This window comes from Panthera pardus, unplaced genomic scaffold (assembly GCF_024362965.1).
Source record: "Panthera pardus isolate Hobbes unplaced genomic scaffold, ASM2436296v1 HiC_scaffold_15, whole genome shotgun sequence".
Lineage (NCBI taxonomy): Eukaryota > Metazoa > Chordata > Mammalia > Carnivora > Felidae > Panthera > Panthera pardus.
In genome coordinates, this window is record NW_026526710.1 from 74,632,507 (window position 1) to 74,656,544 (window position 24,038).

The window sequence follows — 24,038 nt, forward strand, 5'->3', positions numbered from 1 at the left end:
CTTGATGCTTCTCTTTTTCCTTACCGGTGAATACCTTTTACTATTTGTGCCTTTCTGCCTTTACTGTGTAATCACCTATCTGGTCTCTAAAATTGCTGTTAAGATAGTTTCTGTTAAAAGCATAAGCCTTGACTCTGCTTTATTTGGATGGAGTTGTCTGTTCTCAGTCTGTGGAGTGGATGAACACGTGCCCCTCTTTCTTCTCTAGAGTGACTCCGCTCACGGTGACTACCCGCAGAGTCATGAGGCCAGCGTGCTGGCACGAGCCCTGATACCTCACGACGGACTTCCTGCGGCGCCGCACAGAGCCCAGCGAGAAGGTATGTTTTCTGTCCCCTTACCGGGGACGGCTGCAGAGCACTGTTCACGTTGGTTGACCCAACTCTTCTCCCTCTTTTTTTGGAGTAGAGAAATCTACAGGTCCTAGGTTTGGCTCAGACGCCCGGCCCCCACTTTTCTGAGTCTGCATCTGGGCTCCTGCTTTACAGCACTTGGCCCAGCCTGGCTTGTGCCGACCTGGTTCTGCCTTGTGGTCGGTTGCCTTAAGTCTAGTTGCACGCTTCTGGAGGGCGGAATCCTTCATGTATTCCTAAAGTGTTTGGGAAGGTGCTTTATCTGGAGAATGTGCTCAGCATCTGCTGAAAAAAGAAATTTTACAGAAGTTCTCTGTTAGAAAGTGAAGCCATGTGTTACTAGTCTATGCTTCCTGCAGTAATGCAGTTTTCAGGAGGACTGGGATGGTGGCATTGGAAGGACGTTGTCATCTGTACGGAAATGAGTTCAGATGCTCACTTCTCTTCATTTTTGGGAGTCCATTACCCTGGGCGAATAATTGTTGAGGGGAAAACAGAGATGGAAAGCGTATGTGCCACCTGGGCGGCCTCAGACGTGTACCTACGCTCAGTCATAGCAGCTTAGAACGACATCATTTTGTCTTCTTTCAGTCCCATCAGTCATCTTTCTTGTGTTATACATTTTTCCATTCAGGAAAAACAGGTATGAATGTTTAATGTTTAAAAAAAGTTTATATAATTACCTATTCAGGGCCATTCAAGACCCTTAAACTACTTGACTCATAGATTCCTTCAACCAGCCCCGCTGCATCTGTGAGTAACCTAAAGCAGAGTTTGCTTTTACAACGAAGGTCTTTTTCTTCTTTTTTTAATAAAAATGTTTTAGAAAAACAAAAGACTACATCCAAATGCCGACAACCGTAAGGTGGTACTATAGGTGACTTTTCTTATGTTCTTTATTTTTAAACAAATGCGTGTACTCTGTGCTTCTTAGTTCCAATTTATGAGGGTTGGAGGGTCTCCTGTTACCAGCCATTCCCCACCGTACTTCAGCTCCCTCCTCTTGATTCCGATCGGTCATGACAGGGGTAACTTGAGACCAAGGCCGAAGACCCAGCCATGTTCCCTTACACGTAATGCCCTAGTGGTCCCCTGCCCCTTACTTATTAGCCCGCCAGTTTGCAGAAGTGGAGCTGCTTTGTATTTCTGAATGTAGATTAGTTCAGACGGTTTTTCTTAAATAGGATCGTCCCTCATGGAAGGTAGCAGGAAAGCTGTTGAAAGTGGCAGACCCTCCCCTCCCCCACTTAGCCGCTGTTGTGCTGCCGCTGGTCAGGAGTTGTGGGCTTCTCACCTGGCTTTTGAGATTTTCTTGCGTTTCCGTCCTCAACATTTCTCACCCACGGCGGCGGGGGTTGGGAATTATCCCAGAAGCGGCCATCGGACACTATATATTTGGAAGGTTGGCACAAAATCCTGGTAATGGTATCTCCTCGGTCTGTTATGAATGCTTACCAGCGAATTTCTGTATCTTATGTTTCATGGCCCGCAGTCCCTGATCTAGAACAATCTTCATTCTTCCTGTATACTTCTGTTACTTTCTGTCTTCTGCTTCATCTATTTTAGCTTCTTCCTCTCCAAGTAAATCCCTTCCTTTCCTTCTCCATCTCCCGACCCCTGAATTTAACAGGACCCCAGTCTGTGGAGTCACTCTCCTGACTTCTTCCCTGTGACCTTTATCTTGTTCATTACTGCCAGTCTCATTATTGCTTAAGTGCTGTTTCTTCTATTTATACCCCGAGCAACAGTTTTTTTTTTTCCCTCCCTTAAGTCCTTATATTATGGTTAGTAGACTGGCTCTCTTCAATTTGTAAAGAGATTTACTTCCTGAAAGATGATGTTTTAGTTATTTATTTTTTTTAATTAAAAAAATTTTTTTAATGTTTATTTTTGAAAGAGAGAGAAAGAGAGAGAGCGCGTGAATGGGAGAGGGGCAGAGAGAGAGGGAGACAGCAGGCTCCAGGCCCTGAGCTGTCAGCACAGAGCCTGACGTGGGGCTCAAACCCATGAACCGTGAGGTCATGACCTGAGACAAAGTCAGAGGCTTAACTGACTGAGCCACCCAGGTGCCCCAAGATGATACTTTTATTAAAGGATGTGTAACATGAGTAATTCGGGGGATTGCACATTTGCCTGCTTCTTCATTAACAAGCTGATCGTCTTACCTAGTTCAATTCAGAGTTCCTAATGTAACTTATGACCACGATTTTATCTGTGTAATACATTGTGAAAAATTCTGCTATAGTGAACCTTCATAGTTCATTTTAACGTTTGTAATGCCATTATATGATATTAAAGGTCATGTTGAACAGTTTTTAAATTCCCAATTGGAAAGAACTTTTTATCAGTTTAATACATTACTTTTGAAGGTTTTTTTTTTCAATGTAAACAAAAACTGTACCTCTTTTGGTTTATACCTACCAAGCATAAATAATTGAATAAAGTGCTATGTTTGTGATAATTTGAATAACAAGCAGTTTTGAAGACTGTGCTCTAGAAAATGAATCTTTATTGTAGGTGCATTTTATTTTATTTTATTTTATTTTATTTTATTTTATTTTATTTTTTTGGTGCTCAGCGGAATGCTTGAAACTCTTTAGGCACTCAGCATGCTGAATGGATATAGAAAAAAAATTGTGGATGAATGGCACATTGCTATGCTTCTGCATTTTTTTGTTTTTTTTCATGGTTTAAGACCAGTAGTAAAGATGAAGATAAAATAGCTTAATTGTTTAACATTTGTCAATGGGTAACTGAAACACGCGTCTAGTCTCTGTAGAACACGTCAGCATGTTTTCTTTCTTTCAGCTGTGCACATCGAGAAGATAATGTTGAAAGGAGTCCAGAGAAAAAGGGCTGACAAATATTGGGAGTACACCTTCAAAGTAAGCCCCTCTCGCCCCCAACAGATGTGTCGTGTACTGTTAAATGACCTTGTGGGGAAAAATGAAAAATTGATCTTTGGAAAAACTTACAGTGGGTTTGCTAATTTAAGAAGAAGCTGTATGTATACGTAAGTTTGTCCTTACTAAGGGAATGTACTGTTTTCAGTATGTACTGCATGGTTTGCTGAGTTTTTAATTGTGTCACATTGAAATTACTCTGACGATTTTATTCAAAATAAATAAGAGCCTTCGATTTAAGGTGGAAGTTGTGTCTTTAAAAGTAAAAGTAAGCATTTTCACTAGTATTTTTTAACTCAAGATCACGGGCATTGTCTTTTCCTGGAATGGTTTTTCCCTGATACTTTTCTCTTCCTCTTCTTTCTCCATGAAGGTTTTATTCCCTGGCCTTTGTTGCCTTGTCCTCTCCTCTCTAATTGCTTTCCTGTCATGCTGTCCTTCAGACAGCTGTCCAGTTAACCATAGAGTCCGGCTCTGTTACTCCCCATGTCTCCTTTTTGCCTGTTGACTGTAATGTGGATTCCTTGTCCACGTCTTCCTTATTCCTCCCTGCTTGGGCTTCACTGTCTGGCCCTTTCTCCTGAGGTTGGACTGAACGCCTTGAAGCCAGACGGACCGACGCCACGTTTCTGTGCTCCCTCACTTCAGTTCCTCCCCAAAGGTATTGCTTGCCACACTCTAGCTGTACCTTTGTCACCAAGTCATTTCTGATCCTCCAGCAGAATGTGTTTCCATTCATTCAAGGCATGCCACCATCATAAAGTTTCCAGACTCTTCTATTTGGGTTACGTGTTTTTCCTCTCTAGTTGGTCAGTATCTAATGGAGAGCAGGAATCTTCGTCCTCCGTCATCCCACCATATCTGACTTGCTTAGTATGTTTGGTGAATGAATTTCAGAACTCTGGCTTCTGCTTTGTGGGAGACGTATCCTCAGTTTACAATTTTAAATCCTCATCTCCGAATGTTTTACTTAACCTTTTTGTAACGCATGGCATAAGCCGCCGTGCTCTCTTCATTCAGTTACACTAGCTCTCCTTTTGTTGCTGGAGCTCTTAGCTTGTTCCTTCCCGAAAGCCTTTTTCATCCCCAGCTTAGCTCTGGAACAGTCTTCCCCAGACCATGGCACAGCTCATGTCCCTTCAAGTCCTAGCCTGGCTTAAACGCTCCCTCCCGTGAGGTCTTGCTTGGCACCCTTCTGACGTGCTGTCCTGCTCCTGTGCCACGCCGTGTTCATTGTCTCTGGAGCCCTGCTCACTGATGGGAATTCTTAAATATTCATTTGTTGTAATGGGTCTCCACGAATTAGACCCTGACCTCAGCCAGCAGAGACTTTGGCTGTCTTGGCCCCTCCTGTGTCCCTTTCACTGAGAACAGTGTCTCACATAAGTAGCTGCTCAACGAACGTTGAATAATTAAAAAACATCTAAAAGATGTGCCAGTTAATAAGGATATTTGCTTTAAGGGTTGGTAGATACAATTTTGCATCTATTCTTAAATATCTGATTAATAATGGTATGATTACTTGGTGAGCCTTAGGCATTTGCACAGTTTGAGTGTCTACTTGGCTCAGATAATTGTAATGTAGACGTTATCAGTGGACCATCATCAAGTCCATGAAATTCAAAGTGTCTGAGAGGTAAAATGGCATAATAGATTCCAGTCTGGCTCTTCTGCTCACTTAGGGTCACGTCTAAGTACATTAGCCATTTTGAATTTTAGTTCCTCCATCTGAAAATGGAGGTAGTCAGACCTGCCCTCCACACTTTAATAGGATTTTAAAGAATTGAGGTAAAGATGAAATCTCTTCATAAGCCATAAATCCCCATAAAAAGAATACTATAGTACTTACCACAGAGGGGCAGTAAACTCTAGTTACTTCTCTGAAGAATTTATATGTAATAAGTTCCAGGAGGTACAATTTTTACCTTTCTTGGTGTATAGTTTAATACCGTCAAGTATCATCTTAGAGTCCTTCAACTTTCCCTTTTGAAAAATTACTAAAATACAGTCACGTTTTTAAAGGCAACTTTTTAAAAGAACCATGCGATTCGAAAGGAATTATTAAAGTTTTTTGAGTAGAATATGTCAATGTACAGTTAACGTTAACAATTTTGAAGAAATTCTGACAGTGCCAGATTAACTTTATATTTCTAATTGTTAATCTTAAGATTTAAGTAAGGCCCTTTGTTTTACACGTGGCTTTTTTTCATCTGGTTCCCGCCTAAGAAATAACCATATAATATGTGTGTTTTTTTTAAATCAGGTAAATTGGTCTGATCTTTCAGTCACAACAGTAACAAAAACCCACCAAGAACTACAAGAATTTCTACTGAAGGTAAAATTATAGATTTTGTTGTTAAAATGGTTTTTACATAATATGTAGAACCAAAAACCTCAATATCAAAACAGACACCAAGAAGATTTAACCACGTTATATAAAGGTTGACTTAGAACTCTCCACTGTCTGTACAAAATGTCCTGTTATTCTAAACGTAAATTTTCTTACATTACCGATACAAGGAAACGAAGGATTTTCCACGTTAAAAAAAAAAAAGGAACCTGATCCCTGGTTCCTTGCCGAGATAACTATTAATGGTGGCTGCTTGCAAGGGTACTTCTTGTGGAAGAGTGCGTCTGCAAAATGAGTTGAGGCTTGTTAGGATTTGTTGTGGTTCTTAGAGGTGACAGCTCTTCAGCTCCGTCTGTGGATTTCCTTAAACACGTGTCCATCGATTCCTTCTTTGAGTTCCGGCTTCCCCTTGTGATAGAGACACAGAGTATTGAGAATAAGGGATCGTGGAAACATACAGATTTGCAGAAGTAAAAGGTTTCTTAAGTCATTTTGTTCAAATTCGTGCCTGTTCCTTTGACGCTAATTTCATTTTATTGAAGTGTGTATGGATAGAGCTCAGTTTTAAAAGGAGGAAACAGGTTTAAATGGTTAACCAGTACCTTCGCTATTTTACAATAAGCAAATGTATTTTAAAGTTTCTTGTTAATAAGGAGATAAAACAAAGTCCAGAAACAGGAAACTTTCCCAACTCAGTTACTGACTTTTGGGTCAAGGTGTGATGTGGTTATTGAACTTACAACATCTGAAATTTTCAGGACGGTGCTGGTTTTTAAATTGTGGGTCTCCATTCTTACAGCTGAAAGAGGCTCTTCGTCCCCAGCTTGCGGAACTTGGGGCAGCGTGGTAGTGCTGGCTCTAAGGAGGACATTGTTGGATGGACTGTCAGTGTTTGTTCCGCTGGAAATACCCAGGGACAGCTTGAATATTTTCCTGCAGCTCACTCTGAACCGGGCCCTCTTGGTTCAGGGATGAGAATGCCTTCTGTTACTTCAGGATAGTGACCTAACTGCGTGTAAAGATGCGAGGGCCGTGCATTTCCACTTGTCGAAGGTCATAAGCTTGTGAGCCGTAGGCTGTAGACAGCGTGGTGAGGAAGGAGAGCGAGCCGTGGGAGGACCGGGTGTGTGCGCGCTGTCTTCCAGAGAAAGGAGACGATAGCTCCCCGCTGGCGGTCTGCCTGTTGAAGGCATCTGGGAGGGCCGCCCTGGACCACGGCTGCACGTGCACTTACAACATCTCTTCTGTTTATGTCCGACTCTTCCATCTCAACAGAGTAAACCTATCAAGGTTTAAGGGCAGGTCGTCATGAGCAGGTGTCATTTGGGTCAGAGAGCAACGTGCTTTGTTTCTTTTTCTTGTGTTGCCCTTCCCATGACAGAATTCTAATGCTCGATGGTAAGTTGCAGGGATATAGAAGCTAAGGCTGAAATACCTTGCGGTGCCACCCGTCAAGGCCAGTTACCTAACGTGCTAGGGTGGGGGTGCTACCAGCCTATCCCGCGTGGTGCTGAGAGACTTAATGAGAGAGCACATGACCGGCTGCCAGCCTGGGGCCTGGCACCCGGCAGAGTCTCTCCTCTTGGGTTTCCCTAAGCTTCGGCTGGTTCTTTGTCTTGACAGATTTCATTTTTTCAGTCCTGCAATTTTTCTGAAAGCTCAAGTGCTCTAAAAAAAGACAGCCCCCAATAACTGATTCAGTCTTCAGAATCATGGTTATGATCCTCCCAATTAGCCAACATTTGAACATAGAATTTTTCTAAAGTAGGACAGATGCCATATCAAGTTACGTTAAAAGATTGGCAACATTGTATGCTTCGAGGCTAATTGCCTATTATAAAATATCCCCTCAAGTCAACCACATATCTTTTCACCTTTTTACCTTCCTTTTAAAATCATCTACAAAAGTTAAGAGCAAAACCTGTCCTTTTGATAGCCTGTACATACTAACAACCTTTAACTTTTGTAGATGCTGTTTAACTGCACTTACTGTTTGCTATAATGTGGAAGAGTGAGTTTGAGGTCAGTGCTTTCCAGTCCTTTTTTCCTCCGTGTATATGGCAGCCTCTGTCCTCGCATCCAAGCCCCCTTCCCCTGCTGTTGCCGCTTAGAAACCGCATCTGACACCTGTCTGTTTCTCATTGCGAGAATGGCAGCTCCATGGAGGCAGGGTTTTTGTTGCATCTTTCACTGCTATATCCACAGTGCCTAAAACAGTACCTGGGACAGGGTTCGATTTGAATATTTGTTGATTGAATGAGTGTTGAACGAGAAGAGTTACAAAAAGTCGATTGTAATGGGGTTTTGTAGATGGTTCTCCATTAGGCCTCAGTGTTTTTAAAGAGAAGCTTGTAACAGTGAGGAGAACGATCTTTCAGTAGTGTGAGCTGGTTCAAGGCTGAGCCGGGGCCCAGCTCTGGGAGTCTGGGTACTGGAAGGAAGACCGAGAGGTGAGGAAATTCAGAAGGGACTAGAATAGAAGAGACATGATTTAAAGCTGTATTTTTAGCAAATGTGCCTTCCTCTAGGACTGGAAATAGTCCTTGGAAATTGAAGATAAAAACCACTTGAAAATAAAGCGTTTTGCAAATACTGATGACTGCATATCCGCACTCTGCCCAATCACATGAACAGTCATTGACTAGGTGAAAATTTATATACTCTTGCCTTCCTGCACTTAGAAGAACCATCAGTGATTCGATAGTGGAAACATAGTTCCCCACTGAAGCAGGTTTTCTTTGGCTGTGTACAGAAATTCAGGAGATATGTTTAAAATGGGCAATATGAAATATGCCTAGTGTCCTTAATCTGTATTAAAATAGTATTTAAGTGTAAATGTTGAAATAGCCATTTTTTGGGAAATGTGTAGATGCAGAACTGGTTTCTTCCTGTTAGTGATCAGAGGACATGCCCTCCACAGTGGTGCGTGGCCAGCAGGGCCCTCAGCCTTACCGGGTTATAAAAGAACCGGGAAGAGCTTCGTTCTGACGAAACATCTTGATGCCATAGTCTCACTGCCTAAAATGAGTAATGCTTTATGCTGCTGTTGTTAAATTTTCCATTTCGGAATCGTTGACTCAAAACGCTTGTTTGTCAAAAGAATACTTGCTTTGGGTTCTCCAGTTCAACACGTAAACAGACAATTTGTGTAGATTGTTCTGTTCCTGCAGCGCTTTCGATACTGTGTGAATGGTTCTCTTAATGTTAGTGAAAGTACCGGTAATCCAGGAGTTCATTGTGTAAAGACCATCAGAAGTCAAGTTTCAAACATCAGAAAGCTAATCTTATAAATCAATTTATTAGGAATTTTAAGAAGCTAGTTAATAAACAGAATGACGTAAATTTTGTTTTTTAAATAAAAACTTTCTTGGCCCAGCGATTATTTTGTGCGTGTGTGTGTGTGTGTCTGTGGTTTCTGGTCCATTGCTGTGAGGGCACCTTCATCATGTTGAGGGAAAGGTTCCTAACCCTTCAATTAGTGCTTTTTATGTAAGCAGGATTGAGAATTTTCACCCCGTGTTTCTTTTTATTTGGTGCATAGCGCTGGTGGTGTGACATTGCCTGGGGTTCAGATGTGAAACAGGAGGTACTAAGGTGATCACTATAAACGCAGGGATAACACTTCACAGAGTACTATTTGAGGATTAAAATAATTGTAGCTACGCTATGCAGAATGTCCCGTTTAACTGAAGAACCTTGGCGTGGGTGTCATTTTCGTGTGGCATGTGGAACTTAGAATGTGAGGGATATGCAGGCGTGTCCCAGAAGCACACCGAATCCTGCCGGGGTTATTCTGCACCTTTGCAGAGCCCCGATGTGTGCCCAGAAGGCAGAAGACTTTCCTAGTAGAAAGATCTATGCTGCTTCAGTACGGGGCCTCTGTCTTGAAGATGTAGAGAGGAACTGCTTTGGGATGATTACTGAGCAAGAGACGTTTGTCTCCCTTTATGCCTCTGGTTTGTAACATACTTAGCAGTAAGTGAGAAACTTAACATTGGCCTTGCGGTTTTTCTTTTCTAGCTCCCAAAGGAAGTGTCTTCCGAGACTTTTGACAAGACCATCTTAAGAGCCCTGAATCAGGGTTCGTTGAAAAGGGAAGAACGGCGACATCCTGACCTAGAGCCCATCCTAAGGTAACAGTTTACCTGATGCTGTCACCACAGCATCACAGACAGGTTCGTCGGCAGTGGAGGACTTAGAACGGAGTTTGAGGGAGGTGACAAGAGATTTTTGCTGTGGAGTACTTTTTAAAATGGACTTTTTATCTACATGTTATTTTAGGTCTAGGCTCACAGCAGGAAACATCAAGCTAATTACTTTTATCGTTGGACTTTTTTGGCTCTCTGGTATCATGAATAATTGCTTCTAAAATCTGCAGACATTCAGTGAACCTCCTATTTTCTCCATAAAATATTTATTGGAAGGGTTCCTTGTCCAAGAACTCAACTTGGGAAATGTTTTTTGTTCTAAGTTGTCAAGTAAGACGGAAGATCAGGCTAACAGGTTGGAAGGTGAAGGGAGATGAACACTCCCTCGCACGCCTGCTCTTCTGTCCGGCGGCGAGCTTGCAGCGGTGATGGCTCGGCCCGGTGATGGTGTGTCCACGCTGGCTGAGGCCCGGGGGTGGGTCGGCCCCCGGAGCACCCTGCGTGCCCGGGCCGTGACGAAGAGGTGAACACACCGGCGAGCTCAGCAACTGTGGCACAAGGTCCTGTGTGGGCAGGACGGGTGTGGATGTGGGTAAATGTACTTGTTTCATGATGGGAAGTTGAAGGATCTCTTGCCTGATGGCTTGTATTTTTTTTCCTAAAGTAAGAGTTTGCTTAAGAGTGGATATAAGGGGGGGGGGGGGGGCGCGGGGATCAAGTGTTTGAGAGCAAAAGGGACTTAAACAGTAGTTGCGGGGGAGGGTGACGAACAACCCGATAAAGGAAACCCCGTAAGCTGGCCAGGTTTGGAGCCCACTGAGTGTCAGTAAATGATAGCGGTGTCAGTCTGTCATGCTGTGTGGATTTTGAAAACATCTTGCGAGCATTTCAGGTTCAAGTGTTAGGATAGCAGGTCGTTGGATAAGGACGTTCTTGGATGTGATGAAGGGACAGGTGGGGCAAGGGAATTTAGGGAAGAGTGTGAGGTTTTTGGACACATTCACAGAGCGAAGATGGAGTCTGACCGTAGAGTGAACCGCAGCTGGAGAAGAGGTGTCAGGGAGTAAGCAAGTAAGTAGGCAGACAGAATCAAGTTGAAACGAGCCTGAACTGTGTGGGTTAGGGCGTTCGGAGGTGAGAGAGTTCCCGGTGATTGTTAGAGGTTTGGGGTGTGGTCTCCGCAGTGGGTGGTAATTGTTTTGCTCACCCCTCTCTGAGGGCTTCCCTTTAGGGGAGAGAAATTAAGGAGTAATGGCCGAGGAAACAAATGCTGTTTTATTGGAAACTTACAGTTATTAGTAAGTAAAATGAGGAAAAGCAGCGTTGGAACATCTGTGGCTTCGAGTCAGGGCTTGAGTGGGACTTGCTGTCCGGCCTCTGAGCGGAGTCTGAGGCGGCCCAGTGAAGTAGCCTTGCTGAGGCAGAGGTGAGCAGAGATGGGCGTCGTTTAGTATAGCGGCCCTCTGCCTCTGACGGCGGGGGGGGGGCGGGGGGGGGGCACCCGTGAGCCTTTTCAGGTCGGGTGGGGCTGGGGAGAAGGGGTGAGTGTTTACTCCTCGACGGAGAGAAGCCGAAATCTGGGGAGGAGCGGGTGTCCATCTGTTCATCGTGTGACAAGGTCCAGGATGTGCGTGTGGAAGTAAATGACTGGAACGAGAGAGGAGGTGGAAGACAGAGGTCACTGGTGGAAAGGCAGCCAAGCAGAGGGCTCGAAGGGTTTGCTGCTCACCCGTGTGGAGTTTGAACTCCCCCAGGACTATGGAACGCTGGGGGTGGAGGAGACAGGCGGGGGCCAAGCTGAGTACGAATGTGGGAACACGACCAGAAGGTAGGTGTGTGACCACCTTGGCAGGCGGAGTGGCTGAAAGGCGGCCTTGAGGGGGTGCCCCCACCCTTGCAGCCCTTGTGAGTGGGGAATGAGCACCCCACCTGAACGGGCCGTGAGGACAGCCAGACCCCAGGGGCTAGTGGGATTTTGGTCTGAGTAAGGAGGTGCAGATCTGTTCCTTGAAGAGCCCGGATACGTGGGGCCTCGCAGAGGGCGCGGCAGGGAAGGTTCAGAGAAAGAACAGGAGCCCTAGGGCGTGGTCACAGCTTTCCAGGGATGAGACCCGCGAGGGTGGGTGGTGACGGTGAGGAAGAGTTGGTTGAATTCCTGGGTCTCCTGTGCTACTCAGAAGTCACGGGCTTGTGCATCCCTGGGGATGTCGTTGGGGTGCAGATTCAGACTCCACAGTCCCGCCGTGGGCACTGTCCTGGGATTCCGGTAGGCTGCAGAGATGCTCGTGGTCCGTGGAGTGCTCGTCGAGCGGGCTCTCAGACCACTGCCTCTGAAGTGGCTCAGGAGGGAGCTTCTCCAGCTGTGACACTTGGCGGGGGGTGTGGAGGGGCATCTGGCAGCATGGACCAGGTGGGGGGGGGGGGGGGGGAAGAATCTGCGCTGGAAGAGGGAGTGAGGATGCCGGATGGCAGCCTGTGGGGTGTGGGGAGCCACAGAGTGTGCACCTTTCCGTCTTCGGGAGCGGATCGCTGCGTGCCGCTACCCTGGCTGTGCTGGCTTCAGGGTGCGCTTTGTTCCAGCCTGACGCTGCGTGCTGCTGGGCCTCGGCTTCAAACCGAGCTCCTTACCTTGCCCGAGATCCCGTGGCTGACCAGTAGTAGCCTCAGAGTTCTATTGCATACCGCTCCAATTCAGAGTGATAAAATATAATACAATCTTGGTGTGTTACAGTGTTCCATGTGGTCATTCAGTGCATTTAGGTAGTTGGGGGCTTTCTTGGTAAACCTGACAACTGCTCGACGTAGAACATTTGGAAGACACAGAAAAGTAATGAAAAGATGACAGTTATTCAGATAACTTAATATTGGCCTTTTTCATTTTTCCTTTTTAATTTGTTTTGCCTGTAATGTTAGATGTGCAGTTTTCTATCCTATGTTCTCAAATTCTAAGCATTTTTTATTTAATTCTTCAAGATCATTTCGAGTGGCTGCAGAATATCTTCCCCATCTGGCCGTACATCATTCCTCTGACTCTTTCTCTGTTTTGAGGAAGAAAGACCATTTTCTGGGGTGTTTTCCAGAGTTTTGACCATTTTTGTGCCTAAAACATTTTCCAGATTTATGAGTAATTACTGAAGAGAGATTCTTTGAAATTGATTTACTGATTTAAAGAGTAGGATCCTCTTTTAGGATCCCTAATAAACACATATATTATTATTATTTTAATGAAAAAGTTATGTAAGTAGGAGTACATGTTCTTAGTGTTTGAACTTCCTTGTTTATCACAGCTTGACTAGCTTTGAGTATCACTTAAAAATATTTGCTAATTTGACAGGTGAATGATGATCTCATTGGCTTAATTTTCATTTTCTTTATTAGTGAAATTCAGTATCTTTTTTGTAAGTTCAGCCATTTTTATATTTTGTAAGATCATCTGTCCTTTATCAATTTATCTTTTTGAATCTTAGTGGTTTTTACAACTTATCTTTAGTAATATAGTATTTTTCAGTTAGTGATGATTTTTTTTTTTTTTTTTTAAGTTTATTTATTTGGAGAGAGAGAGAGAGCAAGCAGGGGAGGGGCAGAGAGAAGAGGAGACAGAATCCCAAGCAGGCTCTGCTCTGGCAATGCAGGCCTAATGCGGGGCTCAAACTCACGAACTGTGAGATCATGACCTGAGCTGAAGTCAGGAGTCAGACGCTTAACTGAGCCATTCAGTCACCCAGTTAGTGATGATTTTTGAAATGAAGTTTAAAATATTCTGTTAGGTTTGTCAGTCTTTGTTTCTATGTTTCTGTTTATCTCTTCACTAAAGAAAGTCATTCCTAGGTTGTTTATTAAATGTTAGGTACATCACTGTAGATATATGGGGGGAAAGTTAGGCTGGAACTATGTGTCATTCATTACATCAAAGTTAAATCTAGATGGCTCAGAGATTTAAATGCAAGAAAGAAAACGTGAAATTTCTAGTATGTGTATGAAAAAATTTTTTACTAAGTATCACGATACCTAGAAACCACTAAAAATGGAAATTTAAGTATTCAGAAATCCAACTTCTACATAATTTAAAGAACAAAATATACTAGAAACAAAGTGAAGACAAACTTCAAATTCAGGGAAAAAATACTTATAATAACTTCTTTCTTATTAAAAAAAAAAAAACCTCCTAAAAATCAATAATGTAATGGAAACTAATAGTCCAAAGCAGGGGAAAAAATGGGAGCATATATGAACAAATAGCACAGAGAAACTGGACTTTTAGGCATCATTTCAACATATGAAAAGCTGCTCATAATCAGAAAATAAATTAAAACCTTGGCTTTTGATTTTTTAGGTGGCTACTACATTTAAAAAATTTTTAATTTAAAAATTTTCTGAATTTAGGGGCACCTGGGTGGCTGAGCTGGTTGAGCGTCCGACTTCGGCTCAGGTCATGATCTTGTGGTCAGTGGGTTCGAGCCCTGTGGTGGGCTCTGTGCTGACAGCTCAGAGCCTGGAGCCTGCTTGGGATTCTGTGTCCCCTCCCCTGCTCGTGCTCTGTCTCACTCAATAATAAATAAATATTAAAATTTTAAAAATTTTCCAAATTTAGTTTTAATTGAAATATGTAGTTGACATCCAATATTGTGTTAGTTTCAGGTATGTAACAGTGATTTGACAATTATGTATAATACAGTACACTTAGCACAAATTGTGTAGCTACCATCTGTCACCATACAGAGTTATTACAGTATTAGTGGCGATAGTCTGTGCTCTATTTTCCATCCCATGACTTATTTATTTTATAACTGGAAGTTTGTACCTGTTAGTCCCCTTTGCCTATTTCACCCATCCCTCTACCCCCTCCCCTTGGTAACCACCAGTTTGTTCTCTGTATGTGAGCCTGTTTCTGTTGGTTTGTTCATTTGTTTTTTAGATTCCACATATAAGTGAAATCGTATGGTATTTGTCTTTTTCAGGCTTACTTCACTTAATATAATACCCTCTAGGTGCATCCATGTTGTCCCAAATGGCAAGATGGCATTCTCTTTTATTTTTTTTATTTTTTATTTTTTTAATTTTTTTTTTTCAACGTTTTTTATTTATTTTGGGGACAGAGAGAGACAGAGCATGAACGGGGGAGGGGCAGAGAGAGAGGGAGACACAGAATCGGAAACAGGCTCCAGGCTCCGAGCCATCAGCCCAGAGCCTGACGCGGGGCTCGAACTCACAGACCGCGAGATCGTGACCTGGCTGAAGTCGGACGCTTAACCGACTGCGCCACCCAGGCGCCCCAAGATGGCATTCTCTTTTAATGGCTGAGTAATATTCCATTCTGTATACCACATCTTCTTTATTCATCTATTGATGGGCACTTAGGTTGCCTCCATGTCTTGGCTATTTTGAATAAGGCTGCAGTAAATACAGGGCTGCATGTATCTCTTCAAATTAGTGTTCTCATTTTCTTTGGCTAAATATCCAGAAGTGGTATTACTGGATTGTATGATATTTGTATTTTTAATATTTTAAGACACTTTCATACTGTTTTCCATTACTCTTTTCCATAATGGCTGCACCAATTTACATTCCCACCAACAGTGCATAAGGGTTCCCTTTTCTCCACATTCTCACTAACACTTGTTATTCTTGTCTTTGTGATACTAGCCGTTCTGACTGGCATAGGATGATATCATTGGGTTTTGATTTGCATTTCCCTGGTGATTAGTGATATTGAACATCTTTTCATGTGTCTGTTGGCCATCAGTGTGTTTTCTTTGGCAAACATATGCTCAGGTCCTCTGCCCATTTTTAAGCAGATTATTTGTGGGTTTTTTGGTGTTGAGTTTTCTTTATATGTTTTGGTTACTAGCCCCTTATTGGATATATCATTTGCAAATTTCTTCACCCATTCAGTAGGGTTGCCTTTTCATTTTGTTAATGATTGCTTTTGCTGTGCGTAAGCTTTATTTTTTAAGTTTATTTTGAGAAAGAGAGAGAGAGAGAGCGCGTGTGCGTGCACGCACGGGGAAGGGGCAGAGAGAGAATCTCAAGCAGGCTCCACACCAGTAGTGCTGAGCCTGATGAGATCATTACCTCAGCTGAAACCAAGAATCAGATGCTTAACCAACTGAGCCATCCAGGTGCCCCTGTGCAAAAGCTTTTTGTTTTGATGTAGTCCCAATAGTTTATTCTTGCTTTTGTTTCCCTTGCCTGAGGAGACCGATCCAGACAAATATTACTAAGGCCAGCGTCCAAGAGTTTACTGTCTATGTTTCCTTTTAGAAGTTTTATGGTTTCCTATCTCACATTTAGATCTTTAATCCATTTTGAGTTTATTACATGCAAATTTTTGTGTATGGCTTAAGAAAATGGTACAGTTTCATTCTTTTGCACAAAGCTGTGCAGTTTCCCAGTACCATTTATTGAAGAGACTGTCTTTTTCCTGTTGTGTGTTCTTGTGTCCCTTGTCATAAATTAATTGCCCTTAAAAGTGTGAGTTTATTTATGGGTTCTGTATTCTGTTCCATTGAACTGTGCATCTGTGTTACCATACTGTTTTGATTACTGGAGCTTTGTGATGTAGTTTGAAATCTGGGATTGTGATACTTCTAGCTTTATTCATCTTTCTCAAGTTTGCCTAGGCTGTTTGGGGTTTTTGTTGGTTCCATGTGTTTTAGTGGGATTTGTTTTAGTTCTATGAAAAATACTATTGGATATAGGATTACATTGAATCTGTAGATTGCTTTGGGAAGTATAGACCTTTTAACAATATTCTTCTAATCAGTAAGCATGGACTATCTATCTTCCCATTTATTTGTGTCGTCTCAGTGTCTTACAGTTTTCAGCGTACAGGTTTTTCACCTTACGTGAGTTTCTGTTCAACCTGTTGAATATGCAAAGATCCAAAAGTTTGGTAGGTACTCTTGGCCAGTTACATAAACTGGTAAAATTTCTATGGAAAGCCGTTTGGCGAAATCACAACTTAAGTGCAGATAACTTTTGACGACTTCCACTTCTTGTAATGTATCGTACAAGTATATTCCCACTGTATGCAAAGATGAGTGTTTCAGGATGTTTACTGTTGTAATATTTGACTACAAAAGACTAGAAACAGCTAGATGTTGATGGAGACTTGGTTAACTCATGGGACATTCATTCACTGGAATACCGTGTGGCCTTATTGAAAAAGAACAATGGAGAGCAAGAGCAAGGTGAGAACAGCTAGTAGAATGTCGCCGTTTTAAAGGATATGTACATGTTTGTGTGCAAAGATTATCTCTGAAAAATAAGCAATAAAATAGCAGAGAGGCTTGCGTTTAGGGAAGAAGAGGGGCTCTGGCAATAGGAATGAGACTGGCTGGTCACTTGGTAACCTTTGAGTTTGGGCCACATATATTCACTTATTTAAAAAAGCTTGAGGCTATCCATCTTTTGAAACACGATCAGTGTACTTTTTGTGTATGTGATAGTTTCTCTTATTGTTCCTTTCATCAGTTTGGATTTATATTGTTAAACCAAGTGAAGTCAGGATCTAAATCTATTTTTCTTTCCAAACAGTGAATTGATTCTTTCCTATATTACTGATTTCCTTCATTCTTAGGTATGTAACCTGTTCATGGATTTTTCCTTGCGACAATCTCATTCTTGTTCCAGGATCACTTTTTAATTATTAGAATTTTATAGTTTGTTCGTAGCTGATAGATCTGGTTTTCCTCCCCCGGTACTATTTCTGAAATACTCTCCCACGTTCTCAGGTATTTATTATTCAGCTTAATCTGTTACTTTAAAACTTAATGCATGTGTGCTCTGGGAGCTATGCTAAACTATGGTTCAAGTCTCAGGAATATGAGTGTCTAGGTTCTTTGTAGGACTTGACTTTTAAAGAGTGATCATCAGTTCCTGTCCTCTTTTCCCCCCGCCCCTCCTGAACAAGAAAGTCATAAAGCCACTCAGTGGAACAGAGCAAGGCAGTCAGCAGCAGTGGTTTTAGGGGGTGTGCCCTAATGGACTAGCAAAGGGACCCCAAGTGGAAGGAGGAGTCATTCAGTCATGGGGATGGTGCTGGGAGGCTGGCACAGTGTGTCAGAGGGCGTGCACCTGAGAGGCGGCTGGCAGGGCATTCGGGCTCTGCTGGCGTCAGGAGGGCACGTACACGGGAGGTGGGTAGGGCAACAGTGGGAAAGCATTACCACGGGGAGTTGACCTAATTAGTATGTTAAGAATAGTGAGGACCAAGTGTCTCTCTGTTGGAGAAGGGAGTTACACTATAGAGAAGAAGAAAACTAGAATGAACCCTGGAGTGTCTGATTGGAATTAAAGATATTGGGTGTATCATGATTTGGGGTATACATAGGAAGATACAGAAATACGGTTGTGTGTGTACACATATATTCCCTGGCTCAGTTTATTGAAAGGGTTCTGGGGGCACCTGGGTGGCTCGACAGTTAAGCATCTGGCTCAGGTCATGATCTCCCTGTTTGTAGGTTCAAGCCCCACCCACGTCGGTCTCTGTGCCGACAGTGTGGAGCCTGCTTGGTTTTCTCTCTCTTCCTATCTCTGCCCCTCCCCAACTCATGACTCCTTTGTGCTCCTCTCACAGTAAATAAATAAACATATAAAAAGAAGAAAGGAAAGAAAGAAAGGGTCTGGAAGCAGCCGTAGCCTGTAGCAATGGGAATACCTGGTGTCCCGAGCTTGACTTACGATACCATTCTCCACCAGGGAGCACAACTAGGGCTCCTTGGAGAAAAAGCCGATTGCCGGGCCAGGGCAGGAAAAGTACAAGATGAGCCTCTTGTACCCAAAAGCAAGGAAGTGCTCAAAGAATTAAGTGGTTTGGTCAAAAGGACACAGAAGCCAGTTTGAAGGGGCTCCTAGTGGTCAGATCTGGAGCAAATCGAACATCTAAATAAATAAAACAGTAATATTGAATAAAATAGGAAACCATGAGTCCGTGTTAATGTAAATAATAAATGAATAGATTGAACATTTGAGGATATTTACAGTATCAAAGTCCTTTCCCACAAAATAATGCTTATTATTCATAAAGGGAGGAAGAGTGGCTTTAGAGTGGAGAAACCTGACAGATACCACTTTAATCCCTAACTTGAACTTGATGAGTGAGGGGGTCAGTCAGAATTAGCACACAGTAGGCTGTAGCAAAAGAACACAGCCTAGCCCTGTTACATTCCTGCTGTGAGGAAACATCAGACAGACCCACATCGGGACCATTCCACAAACTACAGGGCCTGACCTCTTAACACCATGATGAGCTGTGGTGGCAGCTGGGCCTTTGTGGTGAAAAGGACACTTAGGAATTAGCTGGCAGAACTTAAATGGGGTCTGAGGATTAGGTATTAACTTTTCAGTGTTAGTGTCCTGATATGATTGCAGTAGGGATGTCTTTGAAGGAAATGCTAATGTCTTGCCGGGTGTTGGGGTGTCAGAGAGGAGTTATTTATGGTTCAGAAATAGATGTTTTACCATATTTGCAACTTTTCTATAAGGTGGAGATTTTCAGAGGAGAAAAACTACGAAGGAGCCACTTTTAGAAATTTGGCTCGTGGCCAAGATGACAATTAAGAAGTGTATGTTTGACTCCTTATTACAGCTTTTAGGGTTCTCCTCAGTGATAATCACAGAGGCGTGTGTGTGTGTGTGTGTGTAAGTCCTTTATAAAGGTGCTATTGAAGCTGTTCGTGTAGAATGTAAAGGAAGGTGTGATGCCAAAAGTCTCAAATTGCCCTTTCTCCAAATTTGGTCACTAGAAATAACCTTCATTAAAAATCTTACATAACTTTTCAGAAATTTTCTGTGCACGTACATAACTTTGATTTTATGTATTTGTGTATATTTCCTACACTGTGCAAATTGAATTATCCTATACAGACTTTTCTGCCACTTAATCTTTTCATTAAATATACATACATGTACACATTAGTACATGTAAAAAGACTGCTGCCTTTTTATTTGCTACATAATCCATTTTTAGTTGTATCATAACTAATCATTATGTTTTATGGCCATTTGGAGTCTGAATATTTTTAAACTGCTACAACCAGTATTACAGGGAATGTCCACATATGTTTCTTAACACATTTGATACATTTATCTGTAAGAGAAATTTCTAGAATTGAAGTTGGTCATAAGTTATACATTTTTTAATAAGTGATGTTTCTCAATTCTAAGGAGGTAGCAACGTTGTACACCCCAGAAGCCTTCCTTATGTTTGTATCTCTACAACCACACAGCAGACATACACTCTCAATCTCTCATCTTTGCTAGTCTCAGAGAGGAAGACTTTCTCATTTTAGTCTGTAGTTGAGTCTGTATTTAGTCCGTATGTGCACTTTCTTGTGAATGGTTTTTTCAGTCCTCCCCACTTTTTATTGGTCTTGCTGATTTGTAAGAGTTATTTGTTAAAGGACCCGTTTGTTGCTACTTCTTGACCGTGTAGACAGTTTAATTTTTTTTAGATAGTCAGATTTATCAATCTTTTCTCTAATGGTTTCAGAGTTTTATATCCTGCTTGGAAAGATTTTCCTCTTCAAAAATTTTATTTTTAAAAATGGCTTATTGTCTAATATTTCCCTTAAAAATGTTTTGATTTCTGTGGCTAGCTTGTGGTCTCAACAGCATTATTGATAGGCTGTCAGGGCACCTCATTCTCAGTTTGTGAATTTGTGAATTTTAGATTAGGATGATTATTATTCCTGTGATTTAAGAAAGGTAGCGATGATAAAGGAAGGGGGGATTGTAAGTGAGAAATAGGAAATGAGTTTATAAGAGAAGTAGAGATTGGGTTGGCACAGGACACTGCATAAATACCATTCCAGCTACACTGTATGTTAGGAAAATGAAAACATGCCACTGAAATGTACACTGGGATTGGGTAATTTGTCGTGTCCGTATATAATCTTGTTTTTCTAATTTAATATGTTAGCTTCTAGCCAGTTAGATTTGGAAACAAACATAGGTGTAATTGCTGTCTTGTGGTTATGCGTTGCTGAACCTTGACTTCAGTCTGTATTCTGACTTCAAGCCTGTGCCTTTCTCTCCGGTTTGGCTTAAATGTACAGCACCGTGTTCCCACAGCAGACATGCGGTTGATTTTTGGACTGGTAGTCGGTGTCCAAGCTGTCTCTCGGGACTCAAGTCTTGAATTAAAGGTGTGTCTGTCTGTCTTTGGACCATTTGGTTTGTGAAAGTAAATGGGTCATAGGTTCTACCACTGCCCTCGGGTCTTGGTCCCCAGTCTCAAGTAATATGTGCAGAGCTGGGGATTTAGATCAGCTCCTCACTTCGTTTGTCTTCCATCTCTTCATTTCTCGTTTGTCTTCCTATTGAATATTTATTTCCACATCTGCATACCAAGAAGCAGTTTTGCCTAATGTACAAGGTGACTTTGGTCTGTAAGGGTCATCTCTTGATAAGGTATTTAATGACTTGACAATCTGAATGACAGGTCAGGAACCTTGGGGAGAAATTTAAGAATTTTAAATGAGTATTTAAAGTGTTCAAAAGTAATGGAAGTGGATTTGTACGTTGAGTAGGGTGACGGCTTTGTGTGCTGCGTGAGTGTCATAACCTTGATGAACTAGTAGCATTCCCTCTGAGGAAAATGACGTTCGAAGGCTAAGTAACTTATTTAGAGTAGATCAGCTTTTATGTGGTGGAGCTGGTATCCAGATCCTTGAGGAAACTTTCCATTAGTTTCTGTGATGTAACTATACCCCTTATTGCAAGGTCCCTTTCGGAGAGAAGACTTGAGTTTGAATCTTTTAATTACACTAGTAAAAGGTGAGGAAAGCTGATTTTCAAAGATAACAGCGTAGAATCATGGGAAGGATACACAGTGGAGTGAATCATCAGCTAGTCAGGCCTTGGGATGTAGTAATACTTGTTTGACCAGACACTGCGTTCCATAGTTTCCAGGACTCCTAGCACCCCAGCTCTTAGGTTCAGAGTGTGGGAAGGCTCCTCCATGTACAGCCAGCCGTGTGATGAAAAGGAACGCCTGTGAAGAAGAGTAAAGGAATTGCAGTTCTTATCTGGCAGAAAGATAGCTATTGGACCACTTGGACAAAAGGCTGAAGTAACTTTTTTTTTTTTATTGCCAGAAGTGAAACCAGGCCACTAGATTATAGAAAATTAAAAAGAAGCCCATTTACCAGATTTTTGCAAATAAGTTTAACTTTTATTCACTTCTTCCTATGGGAAATACATTAGAAAATAATATTCTTTTCCTCAGAAAAAAGTATTTTTTGTTTGTTTATTTTGAGAGAGCGCATGCACACGTGCAAGCAGGGGAGGGGCAGAGAGGGGGAGAGAGAATCCCAAGCAGGCCCTGCACTGTCAGCTTAGAGCACTTGGGGCTCGAACTCACGAACCGTGAGATCATAACCTGAGCCAAAACCAAGAGTCGGACGCTTAACCGAGTGAGCTACCCAAGCGCCCCCGATATACTTATAATGCCTGAATTAAACTGCCACATAAATTTGCCTTACAGTCTAAACTGAGACTCTTGTGGGTTTATATTACGTGAAATTAACACCTCTCTTTTCTTTTATGTGCAGGCAGCTATTTTCAACTTCATCCCAAGCTTTTCTACAGAGTCAGAAAGTGCACAGCTTCTTTCAGTCCATATCACCAGACCCTCTGCACAGCCTCAGTAAGCGTCTTCTCCTCTCTAGAAATCGGATGTGTTCTTGCTTAGCGTTCCTGTTTCACTGTGCTGCCTTGTATGGGGCTGGCAGTTGAGGAATAGCGGCCTACGATTAAGAAACGTGTAGTTTTCAGTGAAATAGACGCTGCAGTTTTACAGAAAATAGCGTGTCAAAGCTAAAGTCACAAAACAGACTGATTGCAAGGGAAAGGCCAGCTGTCTCCATCTCGTGGACATACTGGGTCCTCCAGGGCCTTGTCACACCTGGTGTACAGGCTGCGGAGGTGCTGCCCTGCCGGGCACAGGGGGTGTCACCTCTTAGAATCTGCCTTTCCTCCCGGGTCCCGTGTTCCCGTGTTCCCATAGTGACCTCCGCAGCCTCCCTGGCTGGAAACCGGGCGTTACTCTTTCCACTTTTCCTCTTCACATTCAGTCATGTACAGGCCAAGCCACGCCGGACAGGGGGTGCCTTCCTTTCTGCCCCTCCTTACCAGTCCGTTGTGGGCTGTTAAGCCTTTCTTCCATGCACACCTTGCACAAAGCCTCCTCACTCATGTCTCCAGTTCTGGTTTCTCACTTGACTTTAACCTACTCCAGGATTACCTCAGGGATCAGTTGGTTAATCCCCTCTTCAAAACCTTAAAAGTTTGGTTTGAAATTCAAGCCCTGCCGTGAGCCTCCTTGTGCCTCATTGCTAGTCTCTCAGGCTCTGGCTGCTTGAAGGCTTGGCATCTACTCAGTATACCTGCCATTTCCTGTCCCAGTGTCTTGGCTCATTCTGCACCTGAACTTTTAAATGTCCTTCCTTTTGGCACAGCCTGTTAAAATCACACCTGTTTTAAGACCCAACTGAAATATTACCTCCTGAAGATTTCCCCCATTTTTTTCCTTCTGTTCCTGTAAGTTGCTTTTGCCCTCATGTTTCATCCTTCCTCACAGTCAGCCTTATGTGTGCTTCTATGCACATCTATCTCAACTGCCTTTTTAAACAAATATTTTGCCAGGAACATTGATGTGGGCTTTAGGAGAATGTGCTAACTTAAAGCACAGCCATTATGGCAAGTGGCTGTTTATTTTTTTAACCTTTCCTTCTGCTATCTACAAAGTCCTATTTTCTTGTACCTAAAGAGGAAAGAAAATGCATATTTGCTCATTTTGAGGTGGAATAAAGAGAATTTAGAAAAAGTAATATGATTGGATATGATAACGGGTTAACCTTTAAAGTTTCTCTCTCTCTCTCTCTTGTGTGTGTGTGGGGGGGGGGTGAGGGTGGGAGATTCTTGATGACTAGTTGATGAGACGAGATGAGTGACTCCACGGTTAAATTTCTGTCTGAACAGTGACAGTAGCTGGTTGTTTTTTAAGGAGAATCCTAATCACCCTGGAGCTGTATAGATCTAACAGTCAGTGCTTTCTTCTGCTTGAACCGAGTGGAAGTACTTTTTAAGGAATATCTATAAATAGCGTTTGTTTAACACATGCCGAAAACACAAAGTTAAACTTTTAATTCCGATTTTAACAGGCGACCCAGGAAAACTGGCCCAAGTGAGTAGCGCATATATAAATAAGAGAAAACTCATCACGAGAGCTTTACAGTATTTAAATTACATGCATGGTGCTAAAGGGAGTAGTACATTGGAA

At 42.4% G+C, this 24,038-nt stretch overlaps 1 protein-coding gene across 4 annotated transcripts in view; it reads left to right on the plus strand.

Moving 5' to 3' along the window:
- The window catches only part of ZCCHC2 (zinc finger CCHC-type containing 2), a 65,450-nt gene that overhangs the window by 16,307 nt on the left and 25,105 nt on the right, over nt 1–24,038 (plus strand). For 3 of the 4 annotated variants that reach the window (XM_053902806.1, XM_053902804.1, XM_053902803.1), the window contains exons 2-6: nt 209–320; nt 3,162–3,238; nt 5,520–5,591; nt 9,627–9,739; nt 22,309–22,403. In XM_053902806.1, the coding sequence (XP_053758781.1) occupies nt 209–320; nt 3,162–3,238; nt 5,520–5,591; nt 9,627–9,739; nt 22,309–22,403 (469 nt within the window). The remainder of the gene's footprint in view (nt 1–208; nt 321–3,161; nt 3,239–5,519; nt 5,592–9,626; nt 9,740–22,308; nt 22,404–24,038) is intronic. The other variant, XM_053902805.1, reaches the window with a different exon arrangement.